This window comes from Ursus americanus, chromosome 9 (genome assembly GCF_024610735.1).
Source record: "Ursus americanus isolate L20-20 chromosome 9, mUrsAme1.1.p, whole genome shotgun sequence".
Lineage (NCBI taxonomy): Eukaryota > Metazoa > Chordata > Mammalia > Carnivora > Ursidae > Ursus > Ursus americanus.
The window spans coordinates 59,951,223-59,973,031 of record NC_142135.1 but is presented as its reverse complement, the minus strand read 5'-3'; the positions used below and the strand labels follow the sequence as shown (position 1 = coordinate 59,973,031).

Sequence of the window (21,809 nt, the reverse complement as noted above, 5' to 3'; positions counted from 1 at the left end):
GCATTAGGGAAAGGATATAAAAACGAGTAAGCTATGGTTCTTCCATCAAAGAGTTTAAATGGTAGCAGCGAGTTTTTTTTTTTTAAAGCTTAAACTATTAGATGACCAGCCAAAATGAAATATCTATGTTATCTGACAATGGCCCACAAGCTGTGTGGCTACAGATTAAAGAATAACTAAGGCTTCAGGCTCTGCCTAGAAGAATGTTTGGACCGATGGCACCTTAAATGCCAGGTGAGGACATTTTACTTTGATCTCTATAGGGGAGACACAAAGTTCTGAGAACAGCGGTTACATATCCATATATTTTTAGGAAATGAATGCTGGTAGCAAACAAAGTTGGAAACAACTAAAGCTGAAGAAGGAAGGGATTTTTGTTGGGGACAAAAGAAGGCCCAGGATTAGATAAGGAAGAGAAGGCAGTGACTGGGTATGGATATGGATAGAGTATGCACGCAAAGTAGAAGTGTTTCGAGGAAGGATGGTTAACAGACACAGAGCTACCAGAGAAGCTAAGCAGGTCAGGGAGGAAGAGGAGGCCTGCCGATGTGGCGAACAGGAAGTCACTGCTGGTATTCCAGGGAGTATTGTTTGATGAGAACAGGCCAGATTTTAGTGACCACACAGTGTATATGGGAGTGTGTAACTTCCTTCATTTGTGACAAACTTGGCAATAACGGATGAAGAAAGATGGAACAGTGCAGTGTGAAGAAAGAATCCATCATCACAAGCTTTGGAGCCTCAGATCTTTCTGAGTCCTAGGCCACATCCTGATGTCTCTCTGTTCACTCCTCTGTTAACTGTAAGGCTAATCGCATCCACTGAAAGCCAACTAGGCAAGGATTCTCTAGAAGAAACTTCTCTGATAACTCATTCTATCAGAATGAATTATATATATATATATATAATATATATATATTTGATAGTATGTACAATGTATACAACATATGCATTTGTTTATAAATTGTATGCATTTACCACTGTTTAGTATGTACATTAAACATTGTAAGAATTCAACGTTATGGGCCCTGGCTTATCTTTTCATCTCTAGTTGAAATGTCAGTGAGGACCTTCCATGAACCCCAGGCAATATATACTTCCCAGAGCACAGTGGCCTTACATTAGAGATACATTCTGCACTGCTACATACTTATATCCATGGCCCATTTTCCTATTACTAGATTCCAAGTTCCATGATGGCAGCAGGCATGTCACCTAATGCATTGCTGTATTCTGGGACTCAGTAAAAAAGAAGGCACTCACCAAGTATTTTCTTTTTTTTTTTCTTTTTAAAATTTTTTATTTTTATTTTTGATGTAAAGTTCGATGATTCATTAGTTGCGTATAACACCCAGTGCACCATGCAGTACGTGCCCTTCTTACTACCCATCACCAGCCTATCCCATTCCCCCACCCCCCTCCCCTCTAAAGCCCTCAGTTTGTTTCTCAGAGTCCATAGTCTCTCATGTTTCATTCCCCCTTCTGATTACCCCCTTCACCAAGTATTTTCTTTTCTTTTTTTTTTTTTTTAAAGATTTTATTTATTTATTTGACAGAGAGAGAGACAGCCAGTGAGAAAGGGAACACAAGCAGGGGGAGTGGGAGAGGAAGAAGCAGGCTCATAGCAGAAGAGCCTGATGTGGGGCTCAATCCCACAACGCCGGGATTACGCCCTGAGCCTAAGGCAGACGCTTAACCGCTGTGCCACCCAGGCGCCCCTCACCAAGTATTTTCTGACTCACAAAACTATGTGGGGTTTTTTTGTTTTTGTTTTTGTTTTGACTCACCATGACCCCCTCTAACCAAGTTTCACAATTGGCAACTGGGAGGCTAATTTTCACCTCACTGCTCTATCTTATGACTATGGCGGTAATGACAACCACCATTGGCCTTTGGACTGTCCCCTGAAAAACAGAAAAGGAGGAGGTATGTGGAGTCCACTCAGAAGACAAAATAATACTTCAAGATTTCTAAGTAAGAGAATAGGATACTTTGACCGTTGGTAAATTTTCAATCTAAATTTAAGCAAAATATTTTATTTTATTTATTTATTTTTTTAAAGATTTTATTTATTTATTTGACAGACAGAGACAGCCAGCGAGAGAGGGAACACAAGCAGGGGGAGTGGGAGAGGAAGAAGCATGCTCCTAGCAAAGGAGCCTGATGTGGGGCTCGATCCCAGAATGCCAGGATCACGCCCTGAGCTGAAGGCAGATGCCTAACGACTGAACCACCCAGGCGCCCCAAGCAAAATATTTTAAAACCTGATTTTAAAAAGTTAAATTACGGCCACTGTAGAAAACAGTATAATGGTTCCTTAAAAAAATTAAACATAGACTTACTACATGATCCAGCAAAAACCACTTCTGGGTATATATTCCCCCAAAATAAATGCAGACATTTAAACAGATATTTGTACACCAATGTTCATAACAGCATGATTTACAACAGTGAAAAGGTGGAAAGAACCCAGATGTCCATCAACAGATAAACAAAATATGGTGTGTGTGTGTGTATGTATATATATATATATATATATATATATATATATATATATATATATATATATATATGTATGCACGCAATGGAATACTATTCAGCCTTAAAAAGGAAGGAAATGCTGAAAATGAGAACATGGATGAATCCTGAGAACATGATGCTAAGTGAAATAAGCCAATCGCAAAAAAATAAACACTATACAATTCCATGTATATGAGGCACCTAGAATAGTCTAATCCAGAGACAGAAAGCAGAGGAGTGGTTTCTGTTCTCTGCGGCTGTCGGGGGATGGGTGAGTACTTCTTATCTAACAGAGAATTTCTGTTTGGAATGATGACAAAGTTCTGGAAATGGATACTGGTGACAGTTGCACAACAACGTGAAGGTATACTTAATGTCACTCAACTATACACTTAAAAATGATAAATTTTATGTTATATATATTTTACCACAATAAAAAAAGGTCAAATTAAAATCAATTCTCAGGTTAAAGTTAATTGGTATCCACTCCTTTTCTTTTTCTTTTTTTTTTTAAAGTGGGCTTCGTGTCTGGCTTGAATTCACAACTCTGAGATCAAGACCTGAACTGAGATCAAGAGACAGTCGTTTAACTGATCAAGCCACCCAGGTTCCCCTCCAATCTTTAGTTAGTATTACAAGGAGATCTACAATTCTTGTATTCTGTGAATTATCCTTCACTTTTGCATTCTTAGAAAACAAAATGGGATTTGAGATCTGATATGCTGATAAGACCATGTCTAGAGTAATAACTGGACTGACAATTTAAGGTCCAAAACTGCAAGAGGCCAGTTTTTACTGGGCTTTGTGCTGACAGCAAAGCATAAACTTGTAAAGGTCTCCATTTCTTACCAACGAAGCTGAGAAGAACATGATCATTGTTTCCTTAGAATTATTATCTCAAAAACATTGACAGTAACAGAAAAAATGAGATTAAAAAAAATGTACTATTGCACTTCTGACCACAGGTAAATGACCCAGTAATTAGCAAAAAGTGAACATCTTCTAAGTAGAAAGAAATTAAGTATCTCAGACTGAACAACAGTAATAAGGGAATTGGGAAGTGACATACATGAGTGCCTCTATCTGCCCACCCCCAAACCATTTATAAACAGTATGATCCATGAAGGTTGTACTCCTCCTTTCCCTGTAACCTACATAAAGAAGTCTAATGTAGTAAAAGGCTTCAGGGAGAGAAACATCCTTTAGGAGAACATGAGAAATGGCTGAAATGAGGCAGAGTATCTAAAAGAGAAATCTTAATGTCATTGCGATTTTCTCTCATTTTCCTGCTGACCTCAGATTTGCCTCAAGCAGTCTTCCTGCACCTCAGAGCCTCCTCATCTTTTTAGCTTAAGGTCATGTTTGGTACCCTCAACTGTTCAACAATATATGATACTAAGATATTTGACCACAGAGGGCAATCAATGCTCCAACGTAGTATTAGCTACTTATTCTTTTCAAAATATTTCCTTGGAAAAGATACCCAACATCATTAATCATTAAGAAAATGTAAATGAAAATCACAATGAGGTATTATCCCTGCACACCAGTTAGGATGGTCACTATCAAAAAACAGAAAATAACAAGTGTTGGCAAGGATACGGAAAAGTTGGAACCCTTGTGCATTGTTGGTGGGATTGCAAAATGGTGCAAACACTAAGGAAAACATATGATGGAGTATGAAGGTTCCTCAAACAATTAAAAACAGAACTACCATATGACACAGCAATTCCACTTCTGGATATTTATCCAAAAGCACTGAAAACAAAGTCTCAAAGAGATATTTGCATATACACATTCACTGCGGCATTGTTCACAATAACAAGATGTGAAAACAACTTTAATGTCCACCGATGGATGAATGGATAAAGAGAATTTGGTATACACATACAACGGAATATTAGTCTTTAAAAAGTCCTGACATACACAACAACAGGGACGAACTTTGAGTACTATTATGCTAAGTTAAATAAGCCAATCACAAAGACACAAATACTTCCTGATTCCACTTAAGGGTAGGCATCTAAAATAGTCAAAGTCATAGAAACAAAAAGTGGAAGGTGGTTGCCAGGGGTTGGGGGTTGGGGGACATGGCAAGTGATTCAATGGGTACAGAGTTTCCACCATGCAAGAGGAAAAAGCTCTAGAGGCCTCTTGTACAACAGTGTGCATATAGTTAACAATACAATAATGTACACTTAACAATTGCTAAGAGGGTAAATTTATGTTATGTGGGTTTTTTTTTTTTTTTTTAAAGATTTTATTTATTTATTTGACAGACAGCCAGCAAGAGAGGGAACACAAGCAGGGGCAGTGGGAGAGGAAGAAGCAGGCTTCCAGTGGAGGAGCCTGACGTGGGGCTCGATCCCATAACGCTGGGATCACGCCCTGAGCCAAAGGCAGACGCTTAACGACTGCGCTACCCAGGCGCCCCTATGTGGGGTTTTTTTAATCACCAAAACACACACACAAAACCAAAAAACCCTCATCAACCCAGAAAAAAAAAGTCTCCTTAGAAAGACCAATTACAATAGTTGCATATCCAATAATTTATTACTGTATAATCCATTTCAGTCTGAAAATTAACCTAACCTAAAGTACACAAAAACAGTCACATTTCCCTCTTCCTCATTCTACTAGTACAATAGGTTGGGAAAATAGGGTTGTTCTTACTCATTTGTTAAAAAAAAACAAAAACAAAAAATAAAACGAAACTAAGAAAAATGTATTTTAAGGGGCGCCTGGGTGGCGCAGTCGTTAAGCGCCTGCCTTCGGCTCAGGGCGTGATCCCGGCGTTCTGGGATCGAGCCCCACATCAGGCTCCTCCGCTATGAGCCTGCTTCTTCCTCTCCCACTCCCCCTGCTTGTGTTCCCTCTCTCTCTGTCTCCGTCAAATAAATAAATAAAATCTTTAAAAAAAAAATGTACTTTAAGCCTAAACCAACCAGAGAATGACAACAATTAATAGAACAAATACTGGTATTCGTGCTCTGTATCTTTTATTTATTCCAATGTTAGTTACTACACATAAATCTGATTGTAATAAGCCATCTCTAATCTCAAGTGAAAAAATTATATATACAAACACACTTATATAATACGCAAATTATAATGCAATTGGAAACTCATGTTCTCTTCTCCCTACCACATTCCAAATATTTAATTCATTTCTCAAAAATTATATCATTCTTCAAACTAAGAAGAATGAATTAGAAGTAACTGTAGCTCATGGAAATTTAAATGTATCTGACAAAATCTCAGAGATGAATTCTTTCAAAACCAATACATCCAGTATTGCATAGCACTAAATATAAAATGTGAGTGTGCTTTCTATTTGCTACATATCCTAGTCTAACATAATATGTCTATTTAAAATCAGGGAAAATATCCCAAATTAATTGAAGATCATAATAAAGTTACAAAAACTCCCCCACCTGGCTTTTCAAAATATATTCTAGCTGACAAGCTGTGTAGATTTGTCATCCTTATTTTAACATGGTCTCAAGAACTAAACTTATTAAAGCCTAAGAAAGTTAAAAGTTTACCAAATGCACTTGAGACACAAACACATTTTCAGGAGACAAACTAAAATATTATAAATACTATCTGCCACAAAAGAGGTTATAATTTATCATCTTTATATAAGAGACAGAATGTACTTACTCAATTATTAGAATAAAAATTTCAAGTTCTTAAATTCTGGGTGCTATTTTCCCCCAATATAAAGCCATTATACAAGGCTAGATAAAAGCTAGGCTTCAGAAAATTTTGAGACATTTATTTTACAGACTAAGAGCAACATTGTGCTCAGAAACGCCACAGGTGTGAGTGATAAGTAGATATGATCTCTGACATCAGGAATTTGTCATTCATTTGGGAAAGAAAAAGGAAAACCTACAAAAAAACTAAGCAGAAGAAAGAAATGATATGGGGATTCAAAGGAGATGAGTCTATATTGATTGGGGATTAAGAAGTTCTTTGTTAAGCAGGAGTATTTGAGACGAACCTTGAAGAATGAACACTAAGACTCTGGTGGGAATAGACAGAAACAGGGTAAGGAGGCATTCCAGATAGAGAGGAAAGAGTATGAATAATGATGCAACAGCAAAACCCCATACATATGGGTTAGCAACAGTAAGTGGTCTAGGTAGTAGCCTGAGGGTATACACGACTGAGGATATGGGACATAAGAACAGAGTACTGGGCTGAACTGGCCAGATGGGGGATACTGGTGAAGGCGCCTTGCCATTGGATGTTCTATCACCCAGCCTAGATTCCGTTTCCCTGTGCTTTACAAACCTAGAGTAGTCGTAATACTCCACACTACTGGACTACTAATGGTGGGCAATAGTCAACCAGCTAAGGGGGAAGAGGAGAGAAGCATTCCAGGCAGAAGACACAGAGGCAAGAAACTGTGCATGTGTGTGTAGGCCTGTGTCAGTGCCAGCTGTGGAGGAGGGGGTAAGAGTTCAAGCAGTTTGTGGGCTGCAACAAGGGAGAATAGGACAGGACTGGAAACGGATCACACAGGGACCTGTATGCTGTGGTGAGGGTTCTTCTCCTGGATTCTGTCACAGAGTAGCAAAGTCACTGAAGCTGAGGCAGAAGGATCAACCTGGCTCTCTCTCACGGGGGTATTAGTACTTTTAGCTGAATGCTGTGTGGGAATGACCCAGTATTGCTCCCTTGGGCACAGTGACAGATATCACTATTTCTAAGTCCCAGCAGAAGAGGGAGAGGTGGGGAGTAGACCGATTCATCTGCTAACAAGGACAGGGGAAGGCTGAGCAGCCAGGGCACAAGTGTGGGCACTCTTCACTAAAGATGGGGTGGGATTTAAGCAGAAGGTGAGGGCTGACACCTAGGGAGCTTAGACCAAGGGCTCTTACCTAAGTGCTCACAGTTGTCAAATACGACTATGCCTGGGGCGCCTGGATGGCTCAACTAAGTGTCCAACTCGATTTCAGCTCAGGTGATGATCTCGGGGTCTAGGATCAAGCCCCACATTGGGCTCTGTGCTCAGCAGAGAGTCTGCCCCTCCCTCCACATAAGCGCGCACCCTCGCTCTCCCTCGCTCTAAAATAAATAAATAAATCTTAAAAAAAAAAAGAATGCTTTAAGTCATTAGTGACAATGTCATAAGAGACTACAAAATAAAATTTTATATTAAAAACTTTATCTTTGTGTTTAAATGTGAACATGTAAGCTTCTGAGTATGTTGCTCTTCCTTGTGTCTGTGTCAGGCTCTCTGTCAGTCTGTCTTTGTGGGTCTCGCTTACTACCTTTCCATCTTGTCCTTATCCCTCTTCACTTTCTTCCTACTCCTATGCCCCTCAACAAGTTATAAAAATGAATAAAAGGTTATGTATAAAATATTTCTTGTTAAAGATAAGTAAGGTATTTTGTAGTTCTCTAGCATGTTTTAACTCAGTTTTTTCTTGTTATTGTTACTAGTTTTGTGCCTTCCCTCTGCCCCAACCCCCTGAAGTCAGCAGTATTAAAAAAAAGTTTCCCACTTCCAGTATTTCTAGAATCTAGAGACCATGGTAGACAACTTCAGGTCAACTCTGATAAAGACCGCTAAGAGCCTCTCATTTTATGTCACCTTCTCCAAATTTCAATATTGCTTACGGTACTTTACTTCCTGTCCCATCAGGCTCTGACCTGGCCTTTTCAGCCTCAAATTCAACCAAATGCTTCAAAATATCCTATTCTGTAGCAAAGCAGTCTGACTTCACACCCAGTATATGCCTTTGAGGGCTTCTGTGCCTTTGCTCAGGTTCCTCTACTTCCTGTTTGGAAGGCCTCTCTGCCCCAACCCTAACTCCCTCGCCTATTACAGTCTCACTTTTCCAGAGGACGAAAGGAACAAAGAAGAACTACAAAAACAACTAAGAAGACAGTAAAATGGCAATAAGTGCATATCTATCAATAATCACTTTAAATGGACTAAATGCTCCAATCAAAAGATCTAGAGGGACTGAATGGATTAAAAAACAAAATCCATCTCTATGCTGTCTACAAGAGACTCACTTCAGACCTAAAGACACATGTAGACTGAAAGCAAAAGGACGGAAAAAGATATTCCATGCAAATGGAAGCAAAAAAAAAAAAAAATGGGGGTAGCAATATTTGTATCAGACAAAATAGACTTTAAAACAAGGACTGTAACAAGAGACAAAGAAGGGCATGATCAATTCAACAAGATACTGTAAATATCTGAGCACTCAACATTGGAACACCTAAAAATACAAAACACATATTAACAGGCATAGAGGGAGAAATTGACAGGAATACAATCAGAGTAGGGGACTTTTTAACATCCCACTTACATCAACAGAAATATCTTCCAGACCGAAAATCAACAGGTTAACAGTGGCTCAGGATGGCACTTCAGACCAGCTGGACTTAACAGATATATATACAGAACATTCCACCCCAAAACAGCAGAAGATACATTATTTTCAGGTACACAAGGAACGTTCTCTAGGACAAATCAGGTTAGGTCACAAAACAAATGTCAAAAAATGTAAGGAGACTGTAGTCATATCAAGCATCTTTTCTAATAGTGGTGAAAAACTAGAACTCAGTTACAAGAAGAAAACTGGAGGGTAAACAAAAAAGAAAGCAAATGTGTGGAGGCTAAACATTCTAAATAAAAAAGGGTCAACAAAGAAATCAAAGAGGAAATAAAAAATTATCTTGAGATAAATGAAAATGAAAAAAAAAACAGTTCAAAAACTTTGGGCTGCAGCAAGATCAGCTCTAAGAGATATAGGCCAACCTCAAGAAATGAGAAAAATCTCAAATAAACACTCCAACGTTACACCTAAAGGAACTAGAAAAAGAAGAACAAAGGAAATAATAAAGATCAAAGTGGAAATGAGTTAAATAGAGACTAAAAGAATAATAGAAAAGATCAATGAAAGTAAGAGATACTTCTTTGAAAAGATAAAAATTGATAAACTTTAAGCCACGCTCATGAAAAAAAAAGGGGGGGGAAGAAGGTTCAAATAAAATCAGAAATGAAAGAGGAGAAGTCACCACTGACAGCACAGAAATACAAAAGATTGCAAAAGACGACTATGAAACTGTATATGCCAACAAATTAGACTGCCTAGAAGATATGGATCCATTCCTAGAAACATACAATCTTCTAAAGCTGAATCAGAAAGAAATAGCAAATCCGAACAGACCAATTACTGGTAATGAAACTGAATCAGTAATCAAAAACTCCTAATAAACAGGAGTCCAGGATCAGATGACTTCACAGGTGAATCCTACCAAACATTTAAAGAGTAACAGCTATTCATCTCAAATTATTCCAAAAAAATTGAAGAGGAAGGAATTTTTCCAAATTCATTCCATGAGGCAGGCACTGATTGCCTTGACACTAAAACCAAACACTGATAAACATAGATGCAAAAATCCTCAACAAAGTATCAGCAAACCAAATCCAACAATGCACTAAAAGGATCATTCACCACAATTAGGTGGGATTTATGCCAGGGATGCAAGGATGGTTCAGTATCTGCAAATCAATCAATCGATGTGATACAGCACATTAACAAAATAAGGAATTGAAATCCTATGATCATGTCAGTAAATGTAAAAAAAGCATTTGACAAAACTGGACATCCACTCATGATAAATCTCAATAAAGTGGGTATAGAATGGGTACTGTATCTCGACATTATAAAGGTCATACATGACGCGACAGACAGCTAGCATCATATTCAATGGTGAAAAGCTGAGAGCTTTTCCTCTAATATCAGGAACAAAACAGATGTCCACTCTCACTTTTATTCAAAGTAGTACTGGAAACCCTAGCCACAGCAACAGACAAGAAAAAAGACATCCAAACTGGTAAGGAAGAACTAAAACTGTCACTATTTGCAGATGACATGAGATATAGAAAACCCTAGGGATGCCTGCATGGCTGCCTTCAGCTCAGGTCATGATCTCAGGGTCCTGGGATGGAGCTCTGCATCAGGCTCCCTGCTCAGTGGGGAGTCTCCTTCTCCCTGACCCTCCCCCACCCCCGCTGGTGCTCACTCTCTCTCTCTCAAATAAATAAAATCTTTAAAAAGAAAGGAAGAGAGAGAGAGAGAAGGGGGGGAGAGGGAGAAATTAATTAGTTAATTAATTCCTAGGGACGCCTGGGTGGCTCAGTTGGTTGATTTGGCTCTTGATTTGGCTCAGGTCCTGATCTTAGGGTTGTGAGACTGAGCCCCACACTAGGCTCTGTGCTCAGTGTGGAGTCTGCTTGTCCCTCTCCCTCTGCTCCTCCCCCTGCTCTTTCTCAAATAAATAAAATCTTTATTAAAAAAAAAAAAAGAAAACCCTAAAGACTCCACAAAAAAACTATCAGAAATAAGAAATGAATTCAGTTAAGTTGCAGGATACAAAATTCTGCTTCATTCCTATACAATAATAACGAACTAGCAAGATAAGTTGAGACAACATCCCATTTACAGTTGCATCAAAACAAAAACAAAAACAAAAAACTCCCACAAAAAAGCCTAGAAATAAATTTAACCAAGGAGGTGAAGACCTATACTTTGAAAACTATACGATACTGATGAAAGAAATTGAAGATAACACAAATGAATGGAAAGATGTTCATGGACTAGAAGAATTAATATTAAAATGCTCATATTAGCCAAAGTAATCCACAGATTCATTGCAATCCCTATCAAAACACCAACAGTATTTCTCACAGAACTAGACCAAATAATCCTACAATTTGTATGGAACCACAAAGGACCCTGAATAGCCAAAGCAATCTTGAGAAAGAGGAACAAGCTGGAGGTACTGCCACCCCAGATTCCAAACTATACTACTGAGCTATAGTAATCAAAACAGTGTGGTACCGGCACAAAAACAGACAAACAGATCAGTGCAAGAGAGAACAGAGAGCCCATGCTTGCATGGTCAATTAGTCTGCGACAAAGGAGGCAAGAATGTCTAATGGGAAAAGACAGTCTCTTCGATAAATGTTGTTGGGGAAAACTGAACAGCTACAAGCAGAAGAATGAAAACTGGACCACTTGCTTACACCATGTACAAAAATAAACTCAAAATGGATTAAATACCTAAATTTAAGACCTGAAACCATTAAAAACCTGAAAGAAAACATAGTAGTAAATTCTTGGACACTGGTCTTATATTTTTTTTGATCTGTCTCTTCAGGCAACTGCAACAAAAGCAAGAAATAAACAACTGGGTACATTTGTACCCCAATTAGTACACCAAACTAAAAAGCTTTTGCACAGGGAAGGAATCCATCAACAAAATGAAAAGGCAACCTACTGAATGGGAGAAGATACTTGTCTGTGTTTGTTTTTAGTTTTACAATTCATTTAATGGCAACTTGTAAATCAACAAATCTGCAATCGTTAACTTCAAAAGTTATTACACCAGCTTTGTTGTCATTTCTCAAGGATGATCAGATACCTAGAGTCACAGACATTTCCCATGTAAGATGCATCATATAAATCAGACATAGAAAAAAAAAATCAGACTTGGTTTATTACCAGCATTGATAAAACCAGACCTAGGGAAAGAACTAGGTCTGGGACACATGCATGGTCTTAGCATAGTGAATGTTTAGCCTGCCCTGATTATTACAAAATCAAAACAGCGAGAATATTTGCAGTGGGAGAAGATACTTGTAAATGATATGCTGTGACAAGAGGTTGATATCCAAAATATATAAAGAACTCACACAAGTAAGCACCAAAGACAAAAAAATTCAATTAAAAATGGGCAGAGGACCTGAATAGATGTGTTTCTGAAGAAGACATACAGATGGCCAAGAGGCACATGAAAAGATACTCAACATCACTAACCATCAGGCAAATGCAATTCAAAGCCACAATGAAGTAGCACCTCACACCACTCAGAATGGCTATTATCAAAAAGATAAGAAATAACAAGTGCTGGTAAGGATGTGGAGAAAAGGGAACCCTCTTGCACTCCTGGTGGAAATGTAAATTGGTACATTCATTGAGGAAAATAGTATGGAGGTTCTTCAAAAAATTAAAAATAGAAATACCACATGATCCATTGGTAATTCCACTGCTGGGCATTTACCCCAAAATAATAAAAACACTAATTCAAAAAGCTGTATGCACCCCTATGTTTATTATAACATCATTTATAATAGCTCAGATATGAAAGCAACCCAACTGTTCCATTGATAGATGAATGGATAAAGACGATGTGGGGTGTGTGCTTATACCCTATACAAAATCACTCAGGCATGAAAAGGAATGAAATTTTGCATTTGAAACAATACGGACAGATCTAGAGTACCATGCTAAGTGAAATAAGTCAGAGAAAGACAAATACTACACGATTTCACATACATATGGAATCTAAAAAACAAAATGAATAAACAAACAAAAAAACAGAAATACTTGTAAATACACAGAACAAACTGGTGGTTGCTAGAGGGGAGAGAGGAGAGAGGGAGATGGGAGAAACAGGTGAAGGAGATTAAGAGGAACAAACTTCCAGTTATAAAGTAAGTCACAGGAATGAAAAGTATAGTATAGAGAATATAGTCAATAATATTGTATTAACTTTTCATGGTAAAAGATGGTAAACTACACTTATCATGGTAAGGCATTCTGTAATATATATAATGTCAAATTGTGATTTTGTACACCTGAAACTGATATAATATTGTATGTTGACTGTACTACAACTGAAACTTAAAAATAATAAAATAAAGGGGCACCTGGGTAGCTCAGTTGGTTGAGTGTCCAACTCTTGATTTCGGCTCAGGTGGTGATCTTATGGTTGTGAGACTGAGTCCCATGTTGGGCTCTACACTGAGCATGGAGTCTGCTTGAGATTCTCTCTCTCTCCCTCTCCATCTGCGCCCCACCCCTGCACTCACTCGCTCGCTCTCTCTCAAATCAATCAATCTTTACCAGCATTTGTCATCATACTTATTCCCACTGTCCCCTATAGCTCCTCGGTTAGTTGTCTGCAGGCTGATGTGCCCCCAAATGAGTGAAAGTTCCAAGGGAAAGAATCACATTATTTATTTATTGTTGGATTCCTGCCTCGTGAAGAACAATATGTCTTGCGTATAGTATTTACTCAATAAAACATTTACTAAATGATGCTTGTTCTTGAATGAGCGCAATGTCAGAACTAATTTCTTTTTTAAAAAGACTTTATTTATTTGAGAGAGACTGAGAGAATGAGTGGGAGGAGGGGCAGAGGGAGAAACAGACTCTCCAATGAGCAAGGAGCCCAATGCAGGGCTCCATCCTGGGACCCGGGGATCATGACCTGAGCCGAAGGCAGATGCTTAAACAGACTGAGCTACCCAGGAGCCCCTCAGAGTTAATTTCTTTTCATAGGGGTAGATGATCAAGAAAAGAAAGGATGCCTACTTTCTGTTAGAGTATGGAAGCTAGTTTCAGTCTTGAAATTATAGCTCCTGTCATAAGCCAGTAAAGTCCTAAAGCATTGGGGTACATTAAATTACTTAAATCCTCTCCATCTGAAAGCTGTTAAACAAATAAACAAAAAAACCTCTTCCATATACTTAAGAAAAAAGGGGGGGAATCTTAAGAAGAAATGAGAGCAGGCATTCCACCCCTGCTTGCTAATTTTAAGGATTTCATTAATAATAGGAGCCATTAGTCCACGTAAAAATATAGAAGTGAATTTTATATAGATCAGTAGAAAAATCTTTATTAAAAATTGCAATGCCAAGAACATAATGCCAATCATAGATTATATTACCAATGAAATAAAGTCTGATTTATTACTAGATGTATGGAAACATGTAACAGTTTCAGATCTTCAAGAGTAAGCTAGGGCCAGCCAGATTCATTCCTGTGTTGAAGTAAATAAGGATGAAATAAAAACTGCTGAGGCTCTCTGCCCTCCTTAGTTCTCCTTAAGAGCAAGATTCTTGAAAAGGCCACTCAGGTAACAGGGACAAGCAGGAGCCAACAAGGTCCAGCAGGAGCAACAGAGTCAGAGGGAGGGATCCAGATGTAGTCACACCAACACATTTGTTCTGTGTATTTTTTTTTATCTGACTGCAAAATTGGATAGCTTTTGTTTACTTCTTTCTATATTAAAATTAAAAAGAATCAACACTGCAAGACCATTAAGGCTTAAAATCGTAACAAAGAAAATATCCAAAATCTACTTGTTTCCTTATCAGTAGTACTGAGTCCTCAGGAAGAAAACCTGGATCTGTTTGGATGATGATTCCAAGTACAGATGTCAGAAGCAATAATAAGAGTAGTAACTACTGTTTAGTAAGTCTCTCTATGTGCCAAGTACTGGATTAAGTCCTTTATAAACATTATCAAACATAGTCCTCAGAAGAACTTTAAGTAGTGGGTATTATTATCCTCTTTTTACAGATTAGGAAGTAAAGGCCCAAAGATGTTAAGAAACTTGCACGTGGTCATACAATTGGGGAGGAGAGAGACTGGGTTCATTTGAATTTAGCTAAAGCACATGGTCTTAATGAGTTTATCACATTGATTATTTTAATTTTAACATAACCTGTCAACTGGGTTTGGGGCTTGCACGGGTCTACTCTGATGGCCCACTTTTACATCTGGCTGGCTGACTTTGGCCATTTAATCATTATCATCAGCACTTTTTAGAAGATCCAATAAAAAAAGAAGTTAACAACTGAAATTAAAACTCTTTAAGTGAATGGGGGATATTGTTTTAAAAAGTTAAATTATCATCATTATCGGTCTCCCATTCGTTCTCCAAATAATCAAGAGTTTGTACTATCAAAAATACTCACCGGCAACCCAAAACACTGTCGTCAGTATGTGAGCATCTATAAGAGCATGTCCAAGAGATGCTGCGTGCCCTAACCCCCCTTTTGCAGTGAGCTGGAGGACGCTGCCAGCACCCGAAGGTTTTATCACATGCTACATAACCAAGGCCTACAAGCATCACCCCAAAAGCCTGATTTATAGAAATCCTACCCCTGAAAGACATCTGATATCAGAGCCCTTCTGCTTACTTTGCTTCATGACAGCTATTAGCTCAAGCTCAGGCTTCGCTTTGAATGACAATTTCCACCACAAGAACTTCATGCATTTAACATGGGTAAAAAAAGAAAAGAAAAACATAATTTTAATAGGCTCCACATGAACTTTTATGGGCTAAGATTAGGATGTTTCCATGACTATTTTCCTGAATTCGTAAATAATCCTGTTAGTTTATGAATCTGACTCACCTACATTTATAATACAACCTGCCCACCTCTCTGGCTGCAAGTGGTATACTGGGAAATGCTTAAAAACCCAGCTCTTCGGGGGAAAAAGAGTAAGCATCATGATATTTACTACAGATTTTACTAGTATAAAGGATGTGCAGCATATAATCTAGAAGTGATACTACAACACTCTTTATTGTCAATTCCATATAGCCAACTGATTCTTACAGAATGCTTCCGTGAATTTTTACCAAATTCACGGATTGCAACCAACCTATGATTACAACGGATAAAAAAAGAGTTCCAATATGAATATTGGTTGAAATTTTCATTTAAGTTAATGAGTAAGACAAAAATGAAATAATGAAAATGTATGAAGATGCTGTATGCAGAAATGCAACTGTCAATCTGTGAGTGACTTTTTTTTGCTGAACTGGATATTATCTTTTGTGTATGCACCTAATGGCTACTTAATGTTAAAACGTCAGATGGGGGGCGCCTGGGTGGCACAGCGGTTAAGCGTCTGCCTTCGGCTCAGGGCGTGATCCCGGCGTTATGGAATCGAGCCCCACATCAGGCTCTTCCGCTATGAGCCTGCTTCTTCCTCTCCCGCTCCCCCTGCTTGTGTTCCCTCTCTCGCTGGCTGTCTCTATCTCTGTCAAATAAATAAATAAAATCTTAAAAAAAAAAAAAAATAAATAAAACGTCAGATGGCTAAAAAAAAAAAAAAAAAAAAGTCAGGTGGTAATTATTAATATTTTCTCCATAATTTTTTTCTCAAAAATCTCCCTTACTTTTTAAGTCTAAAATGACAGCCAACAAAACAATAAATCAAGCTTTGATTTGTAGAGTTTACTAGATTCCCGGGGTGTCAATACTGTTGTATTTGAAATCAGCCATGGTGACATTACTGAATGTGGACTTAGGAAGAGATGCGGAGTGGCCACCACTTCGTAGTACTATCATGTAGATGATACAAGATGCCAAGAGCCTCTAGTGCATAGATAATGGCAAAATGCAGAATAATGAGAAAACGATAAATTTTAGTCTTCCTTGCTTTTTAAACATACAATTTAATTGTAAGTCTGTGTAATTTTTTTAAGTCTGTATAATTTTTAATAATGGCTGTGCTCATCAATTGGCTTACAAAATTCTTGAAATTGAAAAACTGGCTTTCATTGATTGATAGGAGCTGACTCTAGCATACCACAGGCCCTCACCTTTTCCTAAAATACTTACCTTTTTTTTTTTTTTTAAAGATTTTATTTATTTATTCGACAGAGATAGAGACAGCCAGCGAGAGAGGGAACACAAGCAGGGGGAGTGGGAGAGGAAGAAGCAGGCTCATAGCGGAGGAGCCTGATGTGGGGCTTGATCCCATAACGCCAGCATCACGCCCTGAGCTGAAGGCAGACGCTTAACCGCTGTGCCACCCAGGCGCCCCTAAAATACTTACTTTTTTAATGTTATTTTCATATTAGGGGAAATTCACAAGTACAAAGCAGTCTGGAATCCCAATGTTCTCAAAGTGGCGCTAAAATCAAAACTGTATCATTAGTGTAATCACAATGAGAAACCAGGATGGTCTTTTGGGTAGTCTGCTTCTTCTTTTTTAAGATTTTATTTATTTGAGAGAGAGAGAGCATGAGTAGGGGGTGGCGGGGGGTGGGGAGGCGGCAGAGGGAGAGGGAGAAGCAGACTCCCCGCTGAGCAGGGAGCCTGATGCAGGGCTTGATCCCAGGACCCCTGGATCAAACCTGTGCTGAAGGCAAATGCTTCACCAACTGAGCCACCCAGGCGCCCCTCTATTTTATTTTTTAAGAGCGCAGGAATTGCTAGGTGTTTTCCATAGAAATTTTTATTTAAGTTTCCAGGTAAGGAGTGTGGAGTTGGACACAATAATTCCAAATTAAATCATTTGTATTTTTCATCCTACGTATTATTCTCCTGTGGAGCAGAAGCAGTATTAGCCTCCCCAATTATGAAAAAAGGTAATTTACTACTTATGGACTATTATTGTAAGTTATAGGAGCCAGAAGTTTTAAACATTATCAGCATCGTCTCGAATAGGACAAAACGTCATACTTCAGTATCAAACAGCTGGCCTAAGGGCTTAAGTCCGCACTGTGTCTATCCGCTCTGCTCCTACAGTCCACTGCGGCGCGCATGCTGTCGGAGGGCTGGCGTCTGTCAGACATGCGTCTCATAACGTGCTATATACAGGAGAATGCTGACTTATTTAAATAGCTGGCAATTCTCCCTCCAAATTCCCATCGTTTAGGCCATTTTAAAATATCCTTTCTTCTCTCCTCTATTTATAAAGTGGATGGGAACTTGAGGAACAGCTGATGACAGAGTAGACTCGAGAGAAAAAGCCCAGCACGCCTGGCTCATCTCCCCGAGCTCTTGACACTGGAGGGCACCTTAAATATAAGCCTGGCTTTCCCGATGTGGGTTCTTCAGCGTGGCTCCTCATGCAATAGTTTAACTGCTCTAGCACAATAATGATTTTATTCACTCTGAGACCTGCGACTGAAATACAAATATTTTGGAAACGTTGGAAAGATGATGGATGGACTTTATCTATACTGCGTGAAAGGGGCATCTGTTGGGCACAAAGAATGAGAGAGAAGGGCTCAGGCCTGACTTATGCGTTGCTCTTGAACCTCAGCTGGCTCTTGACGCGGAGATCAGTCAAGCTGGCCTCAAGAGCGCCGGCAGTGGGGTGGTCTGCAAAGGCTCTGCAGAGTTCTCTGGCCTCAGAAAACCTTACTTTCTTCAAATGACCCTATAGGAAAGGATATTCATAACCCACTTCCCCACCACTTTTACTTCCCATTCTCCATCTGAAGGAAGAGCTCGCCGAAGACCCCAGCATATGTAAAGAAAAGAAGGTGACTTTCCGCTTCATGTGAAAAAGATATTTACTGAATACCTACCAAACCTCCACTGTGACAGGTATTTGCGGAGTGCATGTACAGAGCTCATAATTTCAACAACCGCACAACCTCAATATTTTGACTGCTCAACTCTGTATAAGGAAACGGAGTTTCAGAGCGAGAAAATAATTTGCCCAGGTTCAAAGAGCCTGTAAGTGGCAGACCCAGGATTCATTCCTCGCTTTCGGCTGATGTGATTCTGAAGTCCTGCTGTTTTTTAAAAAATAATTTGTTAAACAAAAAATATTTTTTAAATATTAGATTAGAACACGAAAGTGTGTCTGTGTTTTCCATTCGGTTTTTAATTTCTGCTTCCCTTTTCAAAACACATTACTTTTCAAATTAATAGGAACATTATAAGAATAAGACATGACAGGGTGTTTATTGCCGCTGCTTCTTGGGTGGTTGTGGTAGGAGCCTTACGATTAAACCTACAGTGAAAGTATGGCAGAGTCCCAGCGTGACACATCTTAACGTGTTTTATGGTTGGAAGGGGGAATTACCAAGGTTTTGCAAAACTTTTAAAACCTTGTGCAAGACCTTAATAGTAAAAAAATACATAACTGTTTTAAAGTGTGAAAGCACTGCCTAACATGCACTGTTCACAAATTGTACCATTCAACATCTTCAGAAACCTGAAACAAGCAGCTTGATTTCTCCCCCGTAATACCAGCAACGAGATAGACAGCAACTTCAAAGCGCTATGAAACTTTAACCAATTATTTCTCCTAAGAGCTGTAGGAATATTATTCTATCCATTTGCTGATACCCAAAAAATGAAGAAGATACAAAATTGAGATTAAACGGAGCTTTTGATAACTAGGGGATCTCAAAGAGAAAAGCTGGAAGAAGAAAGAGATGAAGGGAGACCGAAGCAGGCACTGAGAGCAGAAACTCATGGAATGTTGAGTGCCGAGTGATAGAATTTCAGTGAAGAAACCAGGAAATAAAGACTGATTTTCAGAGTAAGCTGGTATTAGAAACTGTGTATGTATGTTGGCATTTATTTTTAAGTTCTTAGAAGACAGAACTACACTTGTAAAACTGTTTTATATAAAATTTAGCTTAATAGTACATACATGAAAATGAAAAATGCTATGATGACGACATGTAAATAGGTAGCTGGGATTTTATGACAGATGGGAAGTTTCAGGTCATATACCTACACAGACAAAGACATTATTTTTCTAAAATCTGCCTCTTTTGAATATCACATAAAAGGTAGATAAAAAAAAAATGAACTCTGAGAGGATGCATTCAAAAGACAGATTACAAGAGATAATAATCTCCCCAGCCCTGAAGGAAAGCAGCGTATGAATACTTTAAGAGCATATATTGGCCCTGAGCACCCAGACACTGTTCATACTTGCCTAATACTCATTTTTTTTGGCACCACAAAGTCCAATGTGTTTTTTAAGATACTATTTTCTTAAATTTTTTTTTCTTCAAAGAAGGGAGGCAGAAAATGACCTCAGATAAAAAAGAAAACCCCAGGAAGAAAGCTGTCATGTTCTGTGTCTCAATTTCACAAAAGAATTCCGACTAGAGGCTTGAGCCTTTCAAATCTCTTGTCATTCAGGATATGAAATTCTAATCTAGCGGCATGGCCAGTTGAGGCTCCGACTTAATCAAATATGCTGACTAGCTGAAACAGGAGGTGGCTCACTTCCTTACTTCTGGTTTCCATCTTTACTTGGCTCCTCACTTGCAAATTATGACAGTCACTTGCTGTGCAAGCAATGAAAATTCCAAGGTAGGGGAGGAGAATCAGTGGGCACCTAATTGAGTTTTACTAGATGAAAAGTTACATCACCCTGCCTCACCTCAGTCTCCTCTGTCTTTAGGGAATTGCTGAATTTTATATAAAGCCTATTTATAAACCACTGCAAGTGATACTTGCATTCATCTTGTGCTGTGACATCATTTCCTCATCAATAATTTAAGCATAAGAAATGGATTAAAGGGACTCTGAAGGGACTTCTCACACATGAAAAAACAGAAACCGGCTAAACTCTCCAAAATATTAATTCAGTCCTCTTACCTTGTTCTTTGATCTGACGAATTTGCTTCACAGTTTCTTTTAAGATTGCACATTTGTCAGGTTTGAAGTTAAAGTTGTCTATATCATTAAAATTTGCAAAAATCAGCTCTGCAAGTTCCTCAATGTATTTATTTTCCTGTTCACGATTACGTTTCTCAGTGCTCCTCTTGGGACTAAAAAGAAGATACATGGTTTTTATTACGAATTTGAAAAAAAGCTATTATAAAAAACATAAGCACGTTAAACAAGTTTTAATACAAAGATAGCAAACAAAAGTTACTTACATAAACATGGAAGTACTTTGGGGGAAAAAAAACCCTCTGTTTGCCCTAAGTGTTGCGTGCTTTTTTGAAATCAAACTCGCCCTAGTACATGATCATAGATTTACTTGTGTGATCATTTGTTCAATGTGCATAGCCTGTCTCCCACTGGACAGTAAGCGTCACAATGACAAAGCTCAGGACGATGCTTAACACTTGGCAGAAGTAGGCATCAAATTTATTGTTGAATACATAGGGGAAGGTTTTAGAAAAGTAAGGAAGATTATGTTATAAAATTTTAAAAATTTACTTAAGATTAGTAGAAGAAGAAAGGGAACCTAACTTACTTATAATAGGAATAAATGAATTGCAGGGATTTTTGGTAAAGCATAAAAAAGATAAAAGTAAATCTCCATAATTTCATAGACTTCTTTAGGATGTTGGTAATCAAATGAAACAATTTTTTTAAATAATGCAAAAAAAACCACAGTACAGCCAGAAACAAAAGCGAAACTGACCTAGGGTATTTGTTAACTGTCCAAGCTGAATGACGTGCAAAATATACACAAATGGTCCAAGTTCAACTAAAGTTTTAAAAAGTTAATGGAAGGGAGGGAAAAATAAAAATTGGCAAGATCTTCTCATTTGAATTTGACAAAATAGCAAGATCCCTTTGATAGTAATAGTGTACGCTTTTTTTTTCTTAGTAAAGGGCCCACTTAGTGACAGTCAATACAATAAGTAAGAAATGTAAGTTGTTTAATGTAGCAGCTTTCTGTATTTTTAATAATTATTTGTATATAATACCAACTGATACAATTTGTAGTTTG

At 38.3% G+C, this 21,809-nt stretch overlaps 1 protein-coding gene and 1 non-coding gene across 9 annotated transcripts in view; both read right to left on the bottom strand.

Moving 5' to 3' along the window:
* NCOA2 (nuclear receptor coactivator 2) overlaps positions 1–21,809 on the bottom strand; it is a 280,557-nt gene that overhangs the window by 82,134 nt on the left and 176,614 nt on the right. For all 8 annotated transcript variants that reach the window (XM_045810212.2, XM_045810207.2, XM_045810209.2 and 5 more), the window contains one exon: positions 20,720–20,892. In XM_045810212.2, the coding sequence (XP_045666168.2) occupies positions 20,720–20,892 (173 nt within the window). The remainder of the gene's footprint in view (positions 1–20,719; positions 20,893–21,809) is intronic.
* Positions 12,048–12,178, bottom strand: LOC123800504 (small nucleolar RNA SNORA72). The gene has a single exon (XR_006781933.1). It is a non-coding gene; the product is annotated as a small nucleolar RNA SNORA72 (small nucleolar RNA).